The sequence below is a fragment of the Barbus barbus genome (assembly GCF_936440315.1).
Source record: "Barbus barbus genome assembly, chromosome: 22".
Classification (NCBI taxonomy): domain Eukaryota; kingdom Metazoa; phylum Chordata; class Actinopteri; order Cypriniformes; family Cyprinidae; genus Barbus; species Barbus barbus.
In genome coordinates this window covers 69,113-88,400 of record NC_136750.1, presented here as the reverse complement: position 1 = coordinate 88,400, position 19,288 = coordinate 69,113, and the positions used below count along the sequence as shown (strand labels likewise).

The 19,288-nt window shown below is 39.8% G+C and overlaps 1 protein-coding gene across 2 annotated transcripts; it reads left to right on the top strand.

Annotated features, from left to right (window-relative positions):
• The first annotated feature begins 4,070 nt into the window (after nucleotides 1-4,070).
• taldo1 (transaldolase 1) lies at nucleotides 4,071-17,585 on the top strand. 2 transcript variants are annotated; one of them, XM_079446300.1, is made up of 8 exons: nucleotides 4,071-4,275; nucleotides 6,000-6,123; nucleotides 6,200-6,307; nucleotides 14,548-14,679; nucleotides 14,842-15,017; nucleotides 15,659-15,856; nucleotides 15,934-16,079; nucleotides 16,373-17,585. In XM_079446300.1, the coding sequence occupies exons 1-8, from the start codon at nucleotides 4,179-4,181 to the stop codon at nucleotides 16,403-16,405; spliced, it is 1,014 nt and encodes a 337-aa protein (XP_079302426.1). In that variant the 5' UTR covers nucleotides 4,071-4,178; the 3' UTR covers nucleotides 16,406-17,585. The 2 variants fall into 2 exon arrangements, with proteins under 2 accessions (XP_079302426.1, XP_079302425.1); XM_079446299.1 differs by having other exon boundaries at nucleotides 4,108-4,759; nucleotides 16,373-16,909.
• The last annotated feature ends 1,703 nt before the right edge of the window (nucleotides 17,586-19,288 follow it).

Below are 19,288 nucleotides of genomic sequence, written 5' to 3'. Positions count from 1 at the left end.
ATCACCTAATGACTTAGGGTGTTTTCACACCTGGCCCGTTGTTTCGGAACCTGGCACGTTTCCCTCCTTAGCTTGGTTCATTTGGGCATATGTGAACACGGCAATCTCGCTCGGATCCAAAACAATCGTTCTGAGACCGCCTGAACGAGATTGAAAATGAACTCTGGAGCGGTTCAGTTGTAGTGAGAAAGCAATCCGATCCAACAGACCAATGAACCAGGTATATCACACTGGGTAATTATGTAAGTTCCGTGAAAAGCAGTGGTTGTGCACGTCTTCACCAATCAAAATCAAAGTGCACCTTTCATTTTATAATGCCGTCTTAATGCTCTTCGTATAGGTGCATCTTAACAATGTTTTGCCAACGAATCCTGGACTCCTGCTCAAAATGATAAATTAATAAATATATTGACAGCTACAAAGAAAACCAAAAAAAACAATAAGCCCTTAAAGCTGTTGTCGTTCCATCCTGACGTCTGTGTGTGTGTGTTTGTTTGTGTGCATATTTATGTGGTTTATGAGGACACAAATTTGTATAATGACATGGGTATGACAGAGGTATTACAATATGAAGGTGGTTTATGAGGACACTGCCTATGTCCCCGTAATTCAAAAGGCTTAAAAAACATACTAAATGGTGTTTTTTTGAAAATCTAAAAATGCACAAAGTCTCCTGTGAGGGCTAAGTTTAGGTGTAGGGTTGGTGTAGGGCAATAGCACACACAGTTTGTTCAGTATAAAAACCATTACACCTATGGAGAGTCCCCATAAACCACAAAAACCAACATGTGTGTGTGTGTGTGTGTGTGAGAGAGAGAGAGAGAGAGAGAGTTTGTTTGTCTCTCTTTCCAAATTAATCATTCCAGCTCTGGGGAACTTGGACCAATGAGAGGACAGTTTACTCGCACGTGACTTGTATTAACAATTTTGGACTGTTTAGAAAATTTCCGTGTGAAAGCGAACCGCACCAAGAATAAAAAGCATGTGGGGTGAGTTTGAATGAGCCGTTTTAGGAAGGCGTGGATGAGTCTTAACTTTGATAAAGAATATCTCTTTGGGTTTGAGACTTTAGTCTCTGCAACTTCAGGGATCTTATCTATACACAAACAGCTTGTAACACTCCAAAGAGAAAGAAAAACATGAAATCGCATCATATGACCCCTTTAATTCTAAAATTAGTGCCTGCTTTGATATATTTTAACACAATATATTATGTATTTCATAGTAGTTTTCCTTTCAACAACCATTAGAAGAACCATTAGACTCTCTGTGAAGCTATTTCAGTGAGATGCATAACTTGATATTGTGGCAGAGATGTTGCAAACAATTATCATAATTATTTTACATTTGTTTTTAGTAATTAACCAGTAGTAATGAATCCACTGTAACTGGACTAAAGTGTTTTACTGTGAAGCCAGAAGAAAAGAGCAAGCAGCAATAGAGTCAGATGTATTGAAATGTGATTTTAGCAGATATTAGTTTGAATGATTGCTTTGTCTAACAGCATTCACTATCTGAACTGAACAAAACGACAGATTTTCTGTTTTACTCACCTCTGCAGCTGTCTTTGATTTGTGTCTCAGAAGCTGTTTATTAGTGAAGTTTCTCATGTGTTTGATCGCTCTGCTTCTGGTCAGACTGACGGCAGGCATCTCAAGAATGCTCTTATTCTTAACTCAGACTCTGTTTTTATGCTCTGCGTGGACTAGAATATTGGATTGGATTGGATTCAATTTATTGTCATTGCACATGTAGGTACAAGGCAACGAAATGCAATAGAGAAGAAGAGATACAGCATAACATGAGGAAAGAGAGGAGAAAAAAAGTGTCTTCCCACTACGTCCTTGGAAGAGGGTGCAGTGAGAGAACAGACAAAAAACCTCAGCATAAAGCACAGTCAACACAGAAACATAACTTGCATAGTAATCCTAGTTCAGACGAAACAGCCATCCGGCCAGCAGCCATTGCAGCGCCAACCCACGGACCCGTTAACACCTGACAGGATGAAGCGACGAAGGCGTGGGATGGGGGTAGGGAGGTGTATGAGTGTGTGTATGTGTAAGTTCGTGTGAGTTCGTATGCCTTGAAATCCGTCTCGCCAGCACTCCAAACCAGTCGACACAGTTCGCAGGTCGTGATGCGACATAGCAATTGCCATGGAAACGACCTTGGACAGAGCACAAGCGCCCGACAATAACAAGGTGTTTTTGGGAGGAGGGAATGGAAGAAAGAGCGTCTCCCTGCAGTATTCACCGGAGAGTTGATACCAGAGCGGCCTTGCCAAGCCGTTCTGTTGTGGGAAGCCGGAAAGAGATAAGATTGTTTTGTCTTAGTGCGAACAGCTGTCTTCCAGTTTCACAGCTAATTCTCATTGTCCATTCTGATCTCCATGTCCGTCGATTTTTCTTTCCAAAGCCGAGAGCTTAGCCGTGATTGAATCCATATTGCGGTTAATCGCCTCAGTCTCCGAGGCGACCGCTCTGCCTACAGCTTCCATCATGACGGGCAGCCGTGAGAGGTTTTGGACAGCCAGTCCCATCTCCTTAATTTTCTGATAATTTAGGGCAACGCCTAATCCAAATAGCAGAAACCCAGTTATCATTGTTCCGAATAAGAAGATGTCTTCAATGTCCTCCACGGAGAGAGCCGCCAGACACACGACCCGCCATCTCTCCCATGCGTCCATCGTGTAGCCAGCAGCAAACGTCCCAGCGGGACATTCCGGTTCTCCAGATCCCGCTTTCCTAGTCGAGAAGATGGTGTCAATTGCATTTAGAGACCAGTTGATCAGATCCATAATTTCGGTTTTGCAAATAGTGCAGCGAGAGTCTCTTAAGAGGACAGGACAATACAAGAGAGCAAGCAGGGAAGTTCAGGAGGGAGGGAGGGAAGAAAAATGCGACCGCCTTCGAACAGAGCCAAACGAGAAATATGGTTTTTCCTCTAACATCTCAGTGCAATAGAAATAAGCTGAAGTGAAGCTGAACATGAGTTTGTAACAGTGTTGAGGCTTGGTGTTCATATATAGTGCAGATTAAAAAGCTGTTTGCATTAGTGATGAGACAAACAAGACTTTCTCAATCTTTCAATCAACTGAAATAATCATTTTTACTACATCTGCTGCTCAAACACACATAATCTAGATTCACAGTAGGCTAATAAATACTTTCATGGCAGACTTTTTTTGTATTTAAGCTTCAGTATATTTTGTCTTCTAGCTATCTAACATTTCACAGTAAATACAGTTTAGCTGTTGGTTTAGTTGTAGGTGTGCTGAACTGAATCATTCTGATATTATATTTCTGGATTATGATGAAATCACCGAACAGTGTTAAAGCGTAACGACGCTCTAATGCCCGGATGCTCTGATCTCTTCTCGATTATAGATCAGTGGTTACACGTAGAAGCACTGTTTATCCACAGATATCCTCCTCCACTTCTCACTGTTTATGAACAAACTGTTATTGTTATAAACTCAAGAGTGTCTCCCTCTGGCGGCGGGGCCGGGAACAGCGACACCTGCTGGTGGGTCAGAAACAATACAATCTGTTTTTGGAAGCGATGCATTATGTTCAGATACTCCGTTAATAGTTTAAAACTCTGATTGTGTGCATTTCTCTGTAGAACGCATTATTTTCAACTTTTTCATTACTATATCCTGGACAGATCCTTCTGACATGCTACAGTTTATTTTGTTCTGTTCTATTAAGTGTTGATTATTAAGTGCAGTATGACCAAATCTAAGTCTAGAGATGAATGTTTCTTCACTTCTGTTATTATTTCTTGAGCCAGAACACAGAAGAGTCTTCAGAGGTCTATTTATCGCAATCCAGAGTCATTGTATTAATGAATGCTGGCTGTGAAATGAAACTCAGAAATATAAAGGAAAATAGAAATATTGTTTTTTGGGAAAAACAAAAACAATATTCAAGTATTAAATGAATATATAAAACAATTATAGTGCATATGCATAAATGTACAGACAGTATTTATTAGTGTTCATAGAGATGTGAAGGAAACTGAGGCGTGTGGCTCCATGCCTCCGTCATTGGCTGTTACGCGATGCCGTCACGAGCCGTGGCCCCGCCCCCACGCAGCGCGCGCGCTCCCGCTGTCTCTCCGTGCTGCTGTCGCTCGTGTCTCTGTGTACGGCTATAAAAGCTCGGTTTTTCGGGATCATGTCTGTGTCACCGGACAAACGGCGAAAGATGGAGTCTGCGCTGGAGCAGATCAAGAAATACACGGTGGTCGTTGCAGACACGGGCGACTTTAACGGTATATTTCTATAGATATTAACGTTTCTTGATGTTGTGTCTCAGGGAGAGCTGTTTATAACTGACAGCCGCGATCAAATATTCTGTTTACACAAAACTCTCATCTTGTCTTCACTTTTCTTCTAAGAAGAACGCTTGGACGTTATTTGGTTAATGATTGCTAAAGTTAACCCGCAGAGAGGAACTGTTGTTTTCGCAATTATGCTACACTTAAGATATGAAGGACAGTTATCTATGTTCAGCGGAACGCTTGATATGAATGAAAGCTTAGAAACGTGTCGTGCTGAGTTTACTAGAGCTGAGTAAAACACGTGATCTCGGTAATTGGTTTAATTAAACAAAATCTGGGTGAGGAAAGAAAAAATACTGTATGGAATCGTGCCGAGACCCGGAAGTGAAGAGTCATTGGATAAACGCGGCTCATCTCATGAATATTAAGCGTTCTACAGAGACGGCGTATCTGATTGGTCCAGAGGCAGATCTTTGTAAGTGGGCGATTGTCACCTGACTAATCACTGAATGCTTTGCTTATTAATATTAATCCTCTTACGTGCATGGCGCTGCAGGACGTGCGTGGCTTAATTAATATTTATGAATTTGGCTGATAACTTCGAGTAGGAAGTTCTGATAGCAACGGATTGATTAAAACATGAGAATAGTTCATTTTATAATAAATGTATTAGTTTCTGACCAACTCAATCACTAATATTGATGCAAAGCCTAATCTTGTTTTACACATTAACTTTGTACAAGACTGTGCGAATTCTGTCTGGTTTTAGTTTGCATTTAAAGCAGTTTTCCACTCATGTCAACAGGCAGACTTGACTTTGTCAGAGTTTGTAAGTTGCTCTTGACAGTATGTCTCTGTAAGTCTGTCCAGGACACAGAAATGAGCTTTGGATCAAATCCAGAATGTCTTGTTCTATGAATCAGACGGCTGTAACTTGCATCAGATTGTATTGCCTAAGTCTGTCTTGTGAAACTCCGATCAGTGATTTCAGTGTTTGTTTTTACACAAGGAAGCAGCGCTGGATGAAACTCCCTTCTGTGGCTTTCTGCATTGTCATGATGATGAGACGGTTGATCTGTTGACTAGTTCCTGAACACTAAATATATACCGCTAGTGTCCGGCTGAACGCTCATGTATAAGTGTGTTTTTTTTGTTTGTTTTTTTTCAGCTGATGAATGATAAAAAATGCCAATAAGAATCCATGTGGCAGACAACAAATTGCTTTGTTTTGGCATGTAAATATGCATCTGGTCTGCAGTTTTTCAATCACAGTGAATTATGTAAATACTGGGATTAATAGTGAACGGAAGGGAAAAAATTATACACTTGAATTTTCATCAGTGCTGGGACAAAGGAGGCTGACAGTTTTCTTCAGTTGCTTTGATCTGTTTGCTTTAAGAAATGAAATGTCATGATGAAAGTTAAGTGTACACTCAATCCGGTCTCATCATTATATTTCTGTTAATACCCTTTAGACGTCTTCTGAGGACATTACATAGAACATTTCCATCACACTCGATGTCGTTTACTTTCTCTTCACTATACTGTTCTTCCATTATCCACAGCCATCGGCAGACTTTAGAACTGACGCAAGTAATAAACGCTGTTATCATCTTCTCTGATCGACGTATCATCTGTTGTTTATGTGACCGAATACTTCAAGAACACTTAAGATTGCACTTGCTGTAATTTTCCTTGTTTTCTCTTGTCTGCAGCTATTGACGAGTACAAGCCTCAGGATGCCACCACCAATCCTTCTCTGATCCTGGCTGCGGCTAAAATGCCATCCTACCAGCAGCAGGTGGAGCAGGCCATCAAATACGGCATTGCTAACGGCGGGTAAGGATTCGGCATACACAGATGTGCTGTTAGAGAGCTTCTCACAGGCCTAATGTGCATCTTTCTGTAATCGCAGGAGTGAGGAGGAGCAGGTGACCAATGCCATGGACAAGCTGTTTGTGAACTTCGGTTTGGAAATCTTAAAGAAGGTTCCTGGCCGGGTCTCCACTGAAGTCGATGCGAGGTAAGAGTCTACATGATCTGCACTAGTGATGCCAGTAATCTGTATCAACGTGACGATACACAGATGTTTGCTGTGTGGAAGTGTTTCTTATCAAAAACCTGACTCACCCTTGCAGTATAATTATTCAACCTATTTCAACAGGGCAACTTGTTATTAATTGTTAAATGAGCAAACTACATAATAGATCCCTTGAGTGCAGCTGATGATGCTTTATAGTGACCAGGGTTTGACATTAACGCTTGTGAATGTTTTGGACGGGTGAGTGAAACATTATTAACTGCCTTTATTTATAATATAGCCTTTGTTATAGGGGTGTGTGATATCGTTTGTGATAAATTTTGTAATCGTTTTATCGAGTATATTGCAAGAATCAAACAAAACACACCTATAGAGTACACGCATACATTACTAAGTCCTTTAATGTCTTAACATTTTCCTAATAAAAGGCCTTAAAGTCTTAATATCTTAAATTCAGAATCGATGGGTCTTAAATGTTTGGTCACATTACTGATAAATCATCTTCAGTCTGACAACAGACCGAAGATTATTATTTTTATTTAATTTTTTTTCTCCCGCGGTAGTTACTGCGTCATAAGACAAAATTGCTGCAGCAGAATACAGGCCAAACTACCCTTCTTGGTTTATATATTTTCAATAATAATAATTAGGGATGCTCCGATCGATCAGCCGGAGATCGGTATCGGCCGATATTCACATTTTATGACTCGATCGGTACTCGTACATTTGGCCGATCTCAGGAACCAATCGCAATTTGATGATCAACGCGTGATGACGTATATGATGCGTGGGGACATATGCTGCAAGTCATCGCCAGTGTGGAAATGCTATGACGTTTCGAGAAACAATGAAAAATTTGTTATGTGGTGTATGTTTTGCATGATGATATGATGAATGGGTGGTTCATTTTTAACAGCAGATTCAGTGACGTTAGAGCTGATCTGCGATCACTGCACGTGTCGGGCACCGGAGCTGATCGCGGCTGCTCTATGAACATTTATTTATAAAACATAATATCATCTTTGACCATATTAGCCTACTCAATAGCATTAACAGAGGCTTTACTCCTTTTAAACTTTATCTGGAATGTCACCGTTTCTGTCACTGCAACTTCCCGATCAGGCGAACACACATACACAAATGAAATCATCTGCCTAATGAAGAAAATTATTTTACAAAAATGTAGTTAATATTGCATCATTTGTGATTTATTTGATCCACCTGCGACCCACCCGCAAATAATCCGCAGCGCCCGTGGATAACCGTGATCAAACTACTCAGTTTTGTTCTTTCAGTAGTTTTAATGTTTCGATTTTCTTTTTTCCTCTTCAGTCTTATATTGAACAGTATTAACCTTATAAGTTACATCAGACTTCTCCATATTGGTGTTTATATATATATATATATATATATGTATGTATGTGTATATATATATGTACTTGTAGATTAATGAGGCTAAATGATAGATAAATAGTAAGAAAAATAACTATTTGCAGCTTTTTTTTTTTTTTTTTTTTTTTGCTGCTGTATTTTAGTGAAAGTAATGTATAATTTTGCCTCTCGCCATGTTTCTGTCGTTGTTAAAATAACTGCGGCAGCTCTTAAACTTGGTGCCGACGCACGTCGGGAGAGAGAGCACGGAGTTGAAAGGGCTCGAATAAAGTGTTTAGCTTTAGATAAAAAATACTAGAGTATATAGCGCAGAAAGAGATTTACCATAAATGACCCTGAGCGCTTGTTATGTGAATCTCTCTGCTGTTGACATGCTGCTCACTTAAAATGGTGCTGCTGTTACGGCTCGCGGTCCGGATGGATGGCAGGGTGCGGATGAGGTCCGCCTTTTGAAAATCAGTTATAGAAGTATTTAAGGATAAAAGACTCGAGTTGCTTTTAAATATTCACAAGTCCTTTTCCTCGAGTCGAGTAAAGTCTGGAGTCATTTCAGGTCAAGTCAAGTCTGAAGGCTATAAACATGCGACTCGAGTCCTAGACAATCTCTGTCTTGGGTTGCATCAGAAACATTTTGTTTGCATTTATTTTTGTCTTATATTGAGTATCCTGATACACGTTATGCATAAACACCATTTTAAAGGAATATTAAAATTCACTGTATAAGGAATAATTTTTTTGATTATTTATATAACATTATTACATATGTTATATAAAGCTTGAAGCATCAGAATCGGCATCGGTATCGGGCGATCACCATGACAAGAAATCGGTACTCCGTATCGGCTGCAAAAATCCTGATCGGAGCATCCCTAATAATAATCGTAGGTCGAGCTACAGCAAGCTGACCAGCCTTCTAGCTAGTTTAAAACTTGCCCGATTATAACTTGACACAAATACCCAGCGACGCATTGAAACGCGTGACTGATTCTTCTGATTTTATTACTTTCACAGGGCTCTAGACTCATTCTTCCCACTGGTCACATTTTTGCCACTAACTTTCTCAGTTGGTCGCACGAGCACATAATTTGTTCGCTTTTTATATATATATATATATATGTGTAATATTTCACCAACGAAAATATTTCCAAACAAAGATCACAGCAGAAGTATTGCACAATCTCCAAGCTACACTTGGCGGTGTTTTTGTTACCGAATGATTCAGCGAATGACTTGATTGACTCGCTCGTTAAGTGATTTACCGCCACCTACTGGTGGGTGAGTATGTTGAAGTATGACCCCCCCCCCCCCCAACATTTTTCATATTCATAAATGTTTTTAAAACATCTACTGGTAACAGCCCTATAGTGTATATTGAATTTATTGATAAACTGTACTAATTTGACATGATGCATACATTTAAAAAAGGTTAAAAATTGTCCTTTGTGAAGGTAAATAAAACACTGGAAAAAATAGCTTCAGAATAAAATGTTTATACCACCAAAAATCGTGATGCAGTACTTTTGTGGGGATATTTTGTATGGAATATGTGACCCTGGAGCACAAAACCAGTCTTAAGTGTCAATTTTTTTTAAATTGAGATGTATACATCATCTGAATAAATGATCTTTCCATTGATGTATGGTTTGTTATGATAGGACTATATTTGTCTGAGATACAACTATTTGAAAATCTGGAATCTGAAGGAGCAAAAAAATCTAAATATTGAGAAAATCTCCTTTAAAGTTGTTCAAATGAAGTTCTTCGCAATGCATATTACTAATCAAATTAAGTTGATATATTTACTGTAGGAAATTTACAATTAATATTAATAATTAGTTAACATTAAGAGATTTGTGTTTTAGACACTATTTCCTGTTTTTGCTCTTTCACCAACAAAAATAATTCCAAACAGCCACAGTACTGTTTTGTCTGAGCAACATGGTGTTTTGTTCCTGAATGAATCAATCTGTTCAAGTTGAGCTTTATTGTCATTCCGCTTTATGTGGGGACATACAGTGGAACGAAATGTCGTGCCTCGCAGGACCATGGTGCTACATAAATACAGACATACAACAATGAAGTAAAAAAACACTTTAAACCTATTAAAAAAAACAGTATAAACCTATACACTAAACCTATACACAATTAACCTACTGACAGATTTTAACTATAAATATACTGTATATAAGTATTTACCCTATACAAACTAAAAAATAGAAGATGAAAAAATACAAACTATACGAATGCTTCACAAATACTGTACATGTGCAAAGAGAAACATTTTGAGTCAAGCAGCTGGTTGGGGAACAGTGCAGGATGATTTGTAGTGCATGAGCATGTAAACATGCATACACTCACCTAAAGGATTATTAGGAACACCATACTAATACTGTTTGACCCCCTTTCGCCTTCAGAACTGCCTTAATTCTACGTGGCATTGATTCAACAAGGTGCTGAAAGCATTCTTTAGAAATGTTGGCCCATATTGATAGGATAGCATCTTGCAGTTGTTGGAGATTTATGGGATGCACATCCAGGGCACGAAGCTCCCGTTCCACCACATCCCAAAGATGCTCTATTGGGTTGAGATCTGGTGACTGTGGGGGCCATTTTAGTACAGTGAACTCATTGTCATGTTCAAGAAACCAATTTGAAATGATTCGAGCTTTGTGACATGGTGCATTATCCTGCTGGAAGTAGCCATCAGAGGATGGGTTCATGGTGGTCATAAAGGGATGGACATGGTCAGAAGTGAAGTGAAGTGACATTCAGCCAAGTATGGTGACCCATACTCGGAATTCGTGCTCTGCATTTAACATAGAAACAATGCTCAGGTAGGCCGTGGCATTTAAACGATGCCCAATTGGCACTAAGGGGCCTAAAGTGTGCCAAGAAAACATCCCCCACACCATTACACCACCACCACCAGCCTGCACAGTGGTAACAAGGCATGATGGATCCATGTTCTCATTCTGTTTATGCCAAATTCTGACTCTACCATCTGAATGTCTCAACAGAAATCGAGACTCATCAGACCAGGCAACATTTTTCCAGTCTTCAACCGTCCAATTTTGGTGAGCTCGTGCAAATTGTAGCCTCTTTTTCCTATTTGTAGTGAAGATGAGTGGTACCCGGTGGGGTCTTCTGCTGTTGTAGCCCATCCGCCTCAAGGTTGTGCGTGTTGTGGCTTCACAAATGCTTTGCTGCATACCTCGGTTGTAACGAGTGGTTATTTCAGTCAAAGTTGCTCTTCTATCAGCTTGAATCAGTCGGCCCATTCTCCTCTGACCTCTAGCATCAACAAGACATTTTCACCCACAGGACTGCCGCATACTGGATGTTTTTCCCTTTTCACACCATTCTTTGTAAACCCTAGAAATGGTTGTGCGTGAAAATCCCAGTAACTGAGCAGATTGTGAAATACTCAGACCGGCCCGTCTGGCACCAACAACCATGCCACGCTCAAAATTGCTTAAATCACCTTTCTTTCCCATTCTGACATTCAGTTTGGAGTTAAGGAGATTGTCTTGACCAGGACCACACCCCTAAATGCATTGAAGCATCTGCCATGTGATTGGTTGATTAGATAATTGCATTAATGAGATTGAACAGGTGTTCCTAATAATCCTTTAGGTGAGTGTATATTGCTGAGTCTTTTGTGGGATTGTGTACACGCAGCAGTGTGTGTAAAGTGTCTAGTGCACATAGAGGAGAGTGTTGCTACAGGTGGTTTGTACAGGCACACTCACCTGTGTGTAGCACACTTCGAATTGCACAAAAAGTTCCATAGTGTTTTTTTTTTTTTTTTTTTTTTTTGAACCGGTTTGGCGAGTTTGAGAAGTGGTCTGTATGCTGGGATTAGCATAACAGTGATGTGGTCCGAGTACCCGAGGTGGGGGCGGTGTACAGCCTTGTAAGCGTTCTTTACTGTTGTGTAAACAAAGTCCAGTGTGTTGTTTCCCCTTGTTGCAAAGTTCACATGTTGGTAGAACTTTGGTAAAACTGTCTTTAAGTGTGCGTGGTTGAAGTCACCGGCTATGATGAAAAAGCCATCGGGGTTATTTGTTTGTTGTTCGCTGATGGTGCTATACAGTTCACGAAGCGCTCTCACACCGCTTGCGACGCTGCCTTGTGTGGTTGGCGTCAGTAGGCGAGGCCGCGGTCTCGCTGTCCGGCTTCAGCAGTAAACGAAGGCCTCGTAGCTTCTCCATAGCCGCCGGCGAGAGTTGTTGTTTGTACGCGTTGCTGATATCCAAAAGACTTTGGCGATCATAGATGAGTTTTGGGGTGATTGCCTTATGAGTTAGCGGTAAACTGACACTTAATGTCCTCTGTTCGTCTCCAAATAAAGACATAAAAGCACCGTCTTTGGGACCCGGAGTAGCCGCTGCATCTGACTGCGCCGCCATCTAGGATTCAATCGCAATGATTAACTTATTAACAGTGACTTGATGCCACCTAGTGGCCATTTTAATTTTGTTTTTTTTTTGTTTTTTTTCAAATATCAGTATTCAACGTTCTATGAATCAAAGCATTTATTCATTTGTAACTGTAGGTTAAAGCATTCCATGTCCTTCAGAGCTGCATTAAACAGTGGTTAAGTATATCTATTCCACTTCAGATGCAGCTTCTGTGTTTCCTCTGCATTGCAAAGATGAATCTTGTTGATCCTGATTTCATTTGTTTGGTAGGCACCCAAATGTCTTATTATACTAATTCACTGATTAAATTTATAAAAAAAAAATTAATTGAAGTTTGAAAATTCATATGCACAGGGTTCCTACGTGGTTTTGGAAAAGTATGGAAAAATGTGTTTCCAGACTTTTGACTTTTTTTATTTATTTTTTTTTATTGATCGATTAATTTGAATTTAATGTTTTGCCATGATTTTAATTTTAGAAATCGAGGAATCGCGATTTTGAATAGAAATATTACCAAATGTTAGAATTAGACACTTTGGCAAGATGCCAATGATGACCGTAAAGGGAAAAGAGTGATCCAACCACATGTTGGCGCACGTGATTATCGCTCATGTGTGACGCGCTCTGTGAAGGACCATAAATATCGCTAAGCGCCATTTACACAGAATGCATTTTTGTGTTGACAAACATGCAAGAAGATGGGAGTGAACCTCGTAACTTGAGCGCAGCGTTTTTAGACTGCCATTTTATGCAACAGTCAAACACATGTTTACACCGAGAAGACAATGGAAATGAGCGCAATTCATTCTGATACTTCATGTTTTCATCATGGTGACCGGCTGAAAGCTGCTGTTGTTTTTACAGAACATTTGTAGTTCATAATAGTCTACTTGAGTTATACCTTTAGTCATTTTGAATTACCTTCACTTGAGTTTTTGTTTTTTTTCTTTTATAAAGCATTTTCCTAGTATTATTTCTGAACACCTTTTGTATAAGACAAGTTTGTACAATATGTAGTTGTAGTTCATGCAATTTTTCTGCAAAGATATTTAATAAGTGATTTGTTTAACATTCACATGTTGACAGCTTCATGTGTGCTGCACTTGGGGAATATAAGTTTCTTTAACTAGAGGGTCAGTAAAGAAAGTTACTTCGGTAAAAAATCGATATTTAAATTGCCAAATCCCCCAGCCCTAGTTAGAAGCATTTTGGGTTTCTTAACACTATATTCTTAGCACCGTATTACATAACTCAAAGCCAAATCTTAAACTTTTTTTTTTTTTTTTTTTTTTTTTTTAAATGGAGACCCTTGAACTTGGCAAATGTTATGCCATCAGCCCATTTTGTGTCATGGTTTCTGCACCACAGAGGATGTTAAATTGGACAGGCCTTGATAGAGGTACTACCATTAAAAAAAGCAAAATTGAGCTGGTAGATATCTATTAATTCATGTGCATCCTTTGCTCTCGTTTTATTCATATTACTGCCATCTTACTACACAAAGGAAATGGGTTATATAAAATTAGAAGTTGTAATGCGTAAGCATGCAAAAAAAATTCCCATGCACGTGTGAAAAGTTTCTTGTGTGCATTTAAAAGTCAGTTTTTTTTTTTTTTTATAAATATTAGGGACTCTGTATGTTGTCACTTCGAGACAATGAGGGGGGAAAAAAAAACCCTGAGAAAATAAAAATATTTACAGATGGCTACTATATACCTAATATAAAGCTGAAAATATGAACCATTTATGTTAAACATGGTCTGAAAATCTACCGCGAGGTTTGGAAATTTGAGTCTGAAAGTATGTAATTTTTAAATGGAAAAGGTGTTGAAACCCTGTATATATAAATGTGTATTATCATTTGATTTTTAAGTTTAATATAATTGTAATTAATACTTCAGTTTTATTTTAAAATATAATAGTATCACACCTTTTTTATTTAAAAAGAAAAATCTAAATAAAACTTTTTTTTTTTTGTGTAACTAAATTATATTTTATAACTCCCAATTTATTTATTTTTTTTTTTCTCCCTTCAGGCAAGTAACTTTTATACTCTAAGTAAATGGCAAATGTACTTGTCTGAAGGACAACCACATGAGAGTGCTTAATGTCGAGCCCTGGTGACTCTTGAGTGATAAAGAATATTCCATTCACAAATACGTTTTCTTTTGAATCCTCATTTCCTCGCATCCTAACGAGATGGAGCTGAGGCAATGAGATTAGGCCTTGTGTCTGGTGACCGGCTGCTTGCTGCTGCTTTTCTTTACACAAATGTTAATGTTCATAATTGCCACATACTGTGCTGCAGTCTGGACCAGAGATTTACCTGTTAATACACACTCAAAAGAAAGACAAAAACATACCTTTTGAATGATCAGAGTGTGTCGGCGATGTGGCGTGTGATTCCAGGCTGTCCTTTGATAAAGAGGAGATGGTGTCTCGTGCCCGGAGGCTCATCTCTCTCTATGAGGAGGCAGGGGTCAGTAAGGATCGCATCCTCATCAAACTCTCCTCCACGTGGGAGGGCATTCAGGCCGGACAGTGAGTGGATTCACGACAGTCAACTCCATTAAGATAAGATAATATTCATGCGTTGCACCTGTTTGCTAGTTTGTGGTCATCAATGATTCTTTTATGCAGCGTTTGTTAATAAACCCAGTGAGTGCTTCTCTGCTGACGTCTGTGTGTCTGGCTTTTCATCAGGGTGTTGGAGGAGAAACACGGGATCCACTGCAACATGACTCTGCTGTTCTCGTTCGCTCAGGCTGTCGCATGTGCCGAGGCTCATGTCACCCTCATCTCGCCCTTTGTGGGGCGTATCCTGGACTGGTACAAAGAAAACACAGACCGCAAAACCTACGAGCCCCATGAGGATCCAGGCATGTTCTCCGATAACTGAACTTTTTCTTTTTAGCTCGTAGAGAAACATTCAGCATCTCGTATCTCTCTTAATGTGTGTTGTGAAGCCTCTCGAGCAGGACAGATATCACACGCCGGGCGTATCGTGTGCTCTCCTGCTCAGGTTCAAGGCAGCAGTCCAAAGCAGTCAATCTAACCTACTTACAGGCAAAAATATTCAACAGTGACCGCAAAGGGTTTGACGTTTACCTTATGGAAAAGTGGTGGAACAGGGAGCAGGGGTGTCCAGTCCTGCAGACTTCAGCTCCTCACACCTGCCTGAAGTCTGGAGACCTTGATTAGCTGATTCAGGGGTAATTAGGGTTCCAGCTGAACTCCCTGTGGTCTCCAGAGACCGGTTTGGACACCCCTGGCTCAGAAAAGTGATGGATGCTAAAACATTTCTCCATATGGAGTATACTTTATTATATTTACTTTTTTTGTATACTATATTAGTATAATTATAAGCGTTAACCCGAAGCAATTCAAACTCAATGGAGCGTCAGAAACACTGATCGACTCGAGCGCACATGGTGCTCGGAGTGAAGCAGAGAGTCACCAGACCATATCACGCTTTCACTCGTCAGTCAGCGTCTGTCTTGTGTCCATGTCTTTCTCTCAGGGGTGCAGAGTGTCACCAAGATCTACAACTACTATAAGAAGTTCAACTACCGGACGGTGGTGATGGGCGCCTCCTTCAGGAACACGGGGGAAGTGAAGGCTCTGGCCGGCTGTGACCTGCTCACCATCTCCCCGGGGCTGCTGGGAGAGCTCAGCCAGGACCACAGTGCAGTGACCTGTTCCCTCACGCCGCAGGGAGGTGAGCATCAGCTGACACGCCTCCCTCACGCTAAACCATCTGGGTGAAGTGATTTTCAGCAAACTGATCTCTTTCAGCGAAGGAGTGCGATCTGGAGCAGGTGCACCTGGATGAGAAAAGCTTCCGCTGGCTGCACAACGAGGATCGTATGGCCGTGGAGAAACTCTCTGATGGGATTCGCAAATTTGCTGCAGACGCCATCAAACTCGAGACCATGATCAAGGTGCAAAAACACGTTTTTCTTCATTTGAGAAATGAAATGTGATCCCATTTGCAGAATGCAGAAGTGTAATCTGAACGCTTCTGTAACTGAAGACAGTCTGTTTACGCTGCTGGGTGATTTAAAGCTCCTTGACGAGGCTCTGTAATGAAACTGTAGTTTTATAGTACAATTAAACCCATTGGGTTAGCCCATAAATCATATGTTGTCTTGTTTGCACTTTTAGGGTGATGTTCAAATGCAGATTGATTTTATATATATATATATATATGTTTTTTTCCGTCTGTTTGCTTCAGGAGAGGATGTTTAACGTGAAGAACGGCCAGTAGTGAAGCAGAGAGACCCATTCGAGGACCAAACCCTTCACTCCCGCTTTGATTGGCTGCTTTAGCTGCACACTCTGGACAGAAGTTGTGAATTACTGCAGTCTTAAAGAATACAGCGTGCAGTATTTATAAGCCATTCATTTTAACAGGAAACTGATCCTTTAACCCTTAATGGAGTGCTCGGATTAAACCATAAACCCAGACTAACTCTCGGCAGACCAGCAGACTTTGTGCTTTTACTGTAGGACCAATGGCTTTGAAGTTTACTGTAGCTTTAATAGTTTGTAATCCACTAGCTCTATCCATTTCTACAAAATTGGCATGGGAAGTGCATCAGTATTGTCTATCCAGCCACCCACACGTTCTGATGATGAGAAATGATTGATCGTGTATCTGTCATTAAAATCCTTTTTTCAGCACAAGTGCTTCATTCTAGCTGTTATGGTTTCTTTCTTATTCTATTTGTTGTCTATTTGCTTCTATCAGAGTGTATAAACGGAAATCCACACTTTTCCTTTACTGTGTTTTCTAGAGCTTAGTTGTGATTGTTCAGCAGTGTAAGCAATAAGCTCCAAAACACTGTACTTTACTGTGATCTTACAAAACGCGCCTCAGCCGATCATATTCAAAGACCAGATGTGTTGCGTAATGGCGTTAGACCACAGGAAGACTTATAGATCAGTATTTTCCCGGATAGTTCCTGGTAGACGCACACGCGATACAATACTGAGTTTGACACCCCTGGTTTATAGCCTTTTCTAACAGCAGATGGAATAATTAAACATCATTTTGATGGAGGATTGTTATCCAAAAGGATTGTTTATGAAACCCAAGTGACTGAAGTTAGATTATATTCCAGCTTTAAATGTGCATCTGATAACAGATAGCCTAGGTGGAATTACACAGTTTGCGTTTGAAAGAGAACCAGTTCTAAAGAAGAATAATTAGCTTTTTGGGTTAAAACCATTTCTTTTAGATGAAAATAGAATTGCATGACAATTAGAGATTAGACTGTACGGGAACTAAAATCTGCATGTAACCACACACATAACACAACTCAAAACATTAGATTCATCCGTGCCGGAGCACAACCCACGTAGTGTAGATTCCACAAATAACTGCATTTGCAGGTTACAGAGATGGAGACCAAGAGGCAAAACTTACAGACTGCCGATTTAAACTGAAAATAATAAAATTAACATGTTAATTTTGAAAGCCCTAAATAAAAATAATACATAGAACTTATTAGCACAAGTATTAAGATAGAAATACATATACACAAACATAACTTAAACTGTCAAGCCTTGTAAATATAATAGTATTAAAAACTATTACGATTTCAAGGCCAAAGGTGAAGGAATTCTTTGTTTTCAGATGTGATGTAATGACACAGCAGCATTCTCGAATTACCCACGAATTCCTACCAGTACCACTCAAATAAGAAAACATAAGCTTATTGTTGTGAATCGGTTCAAGGTAAGGAGATCATTTTGAACCCTGTCTTATGTACAAAAATGGATTTCAGATCATTTAAAAAAAAAATTGTTACAGACTGCAGCTTTAAAGTTAAAAATATGAAATGTAGTATTTATTTTTTCTGGCATCCTTTGGCTAGCATTACAATAGACTATATGATGAGCACTAGGTCCAACTCTTGCGAGACAAATAAACAACTGCAGATAAATAATTTATCAATAAATGAGCCTGCAACATATTAAACTGAAACCACATTTACATTTAGTCATTTGGCAGACGCTTTTATCCAAAGCGACTTACAATTGGGGAATACAAAAAGCGATTCATCTTGAAGAGGCAATCAGACAGAGGAAGTGCTCGTAACACCAAGTCTCAGTCATTGTTCAAATAAGTACAAGCTAGTAGGTGGAGAGAAAGATAGAAGGAAAGTTTTTTTTTTTTTTTTTTTTTTTTTTTTTTGAGTTTAGGATGAAGTCAAGTACTGCCGAAAGAGATGAGTTTTCAGTTGTTGCTTGAAGGTTGCCAGGGATCCGGCGTTCCGGATAGGGGTGGGAAGATTATTCCACCAGCCAGGAATGGTGAACGAGAATGTTCTGGAGAGTGATTTTGAGCCTCTCTGTGATGGTACCACAAGGCGTCGCTCACTAGCAGATCTCAAACTTCTGGAGGGGATGTAGGTTCGTAATAGTGAGTGGAAGTAGGAGGGTGCAGAGCCTGTGGTCGTTCTGTATGCCAGCATCAGTGACTTGAACTGGATGCGAGCTGCCACTGGTAGCCAGTGCAAGGAGACCAGTGCAAGGAAACCACTCTTTTATTTGAAAATAAAAAGCAAACAGAACAAAAATCAGCAAACTGCAACAAAGTGGGAGGGCATGCACTCTTCACTCATCTCCGATCATCTCTGAGCAGAAGAGGATTGAAGAGATGCAGGGAGAAAAAGACAAGCGCATGAAAGGGTTAGTTCACCCCAATATGAAAATTCTGTCACTAATTATAAAAAATATTTGAGCCATATGTATCTAGTGTTAGTATTAGTATGATTTTTTATTATAATAGCCTGTGATAATTAATACATTACAAAAACATTGTAAAAATGAAAGGTAATCCTGCCCCTATGCCACACTGTCCATCATCTCCTCCATTTCTGTACATCCCAACATACATCTCCTGCCTCGGGACAAAGTCCTTGCAGCAAATACCAAGTCTTCTTAGGCTGTAGCAAATGCACAATATGCTACTGAGAGTCTTCTGGCCCATTCTGTTCCGCAGTTTAGATTTTACATAGTTCATCTGAGAAAACCCTTTCGACGTCAACGTTTCTCAAAATCATTGCAAGAAGAGGCAGTGCAAACAGGGTCTTTAAAACACCGCTCCCCACTGCTGTCCTTCCTGCATATTGTGTACTTTTTA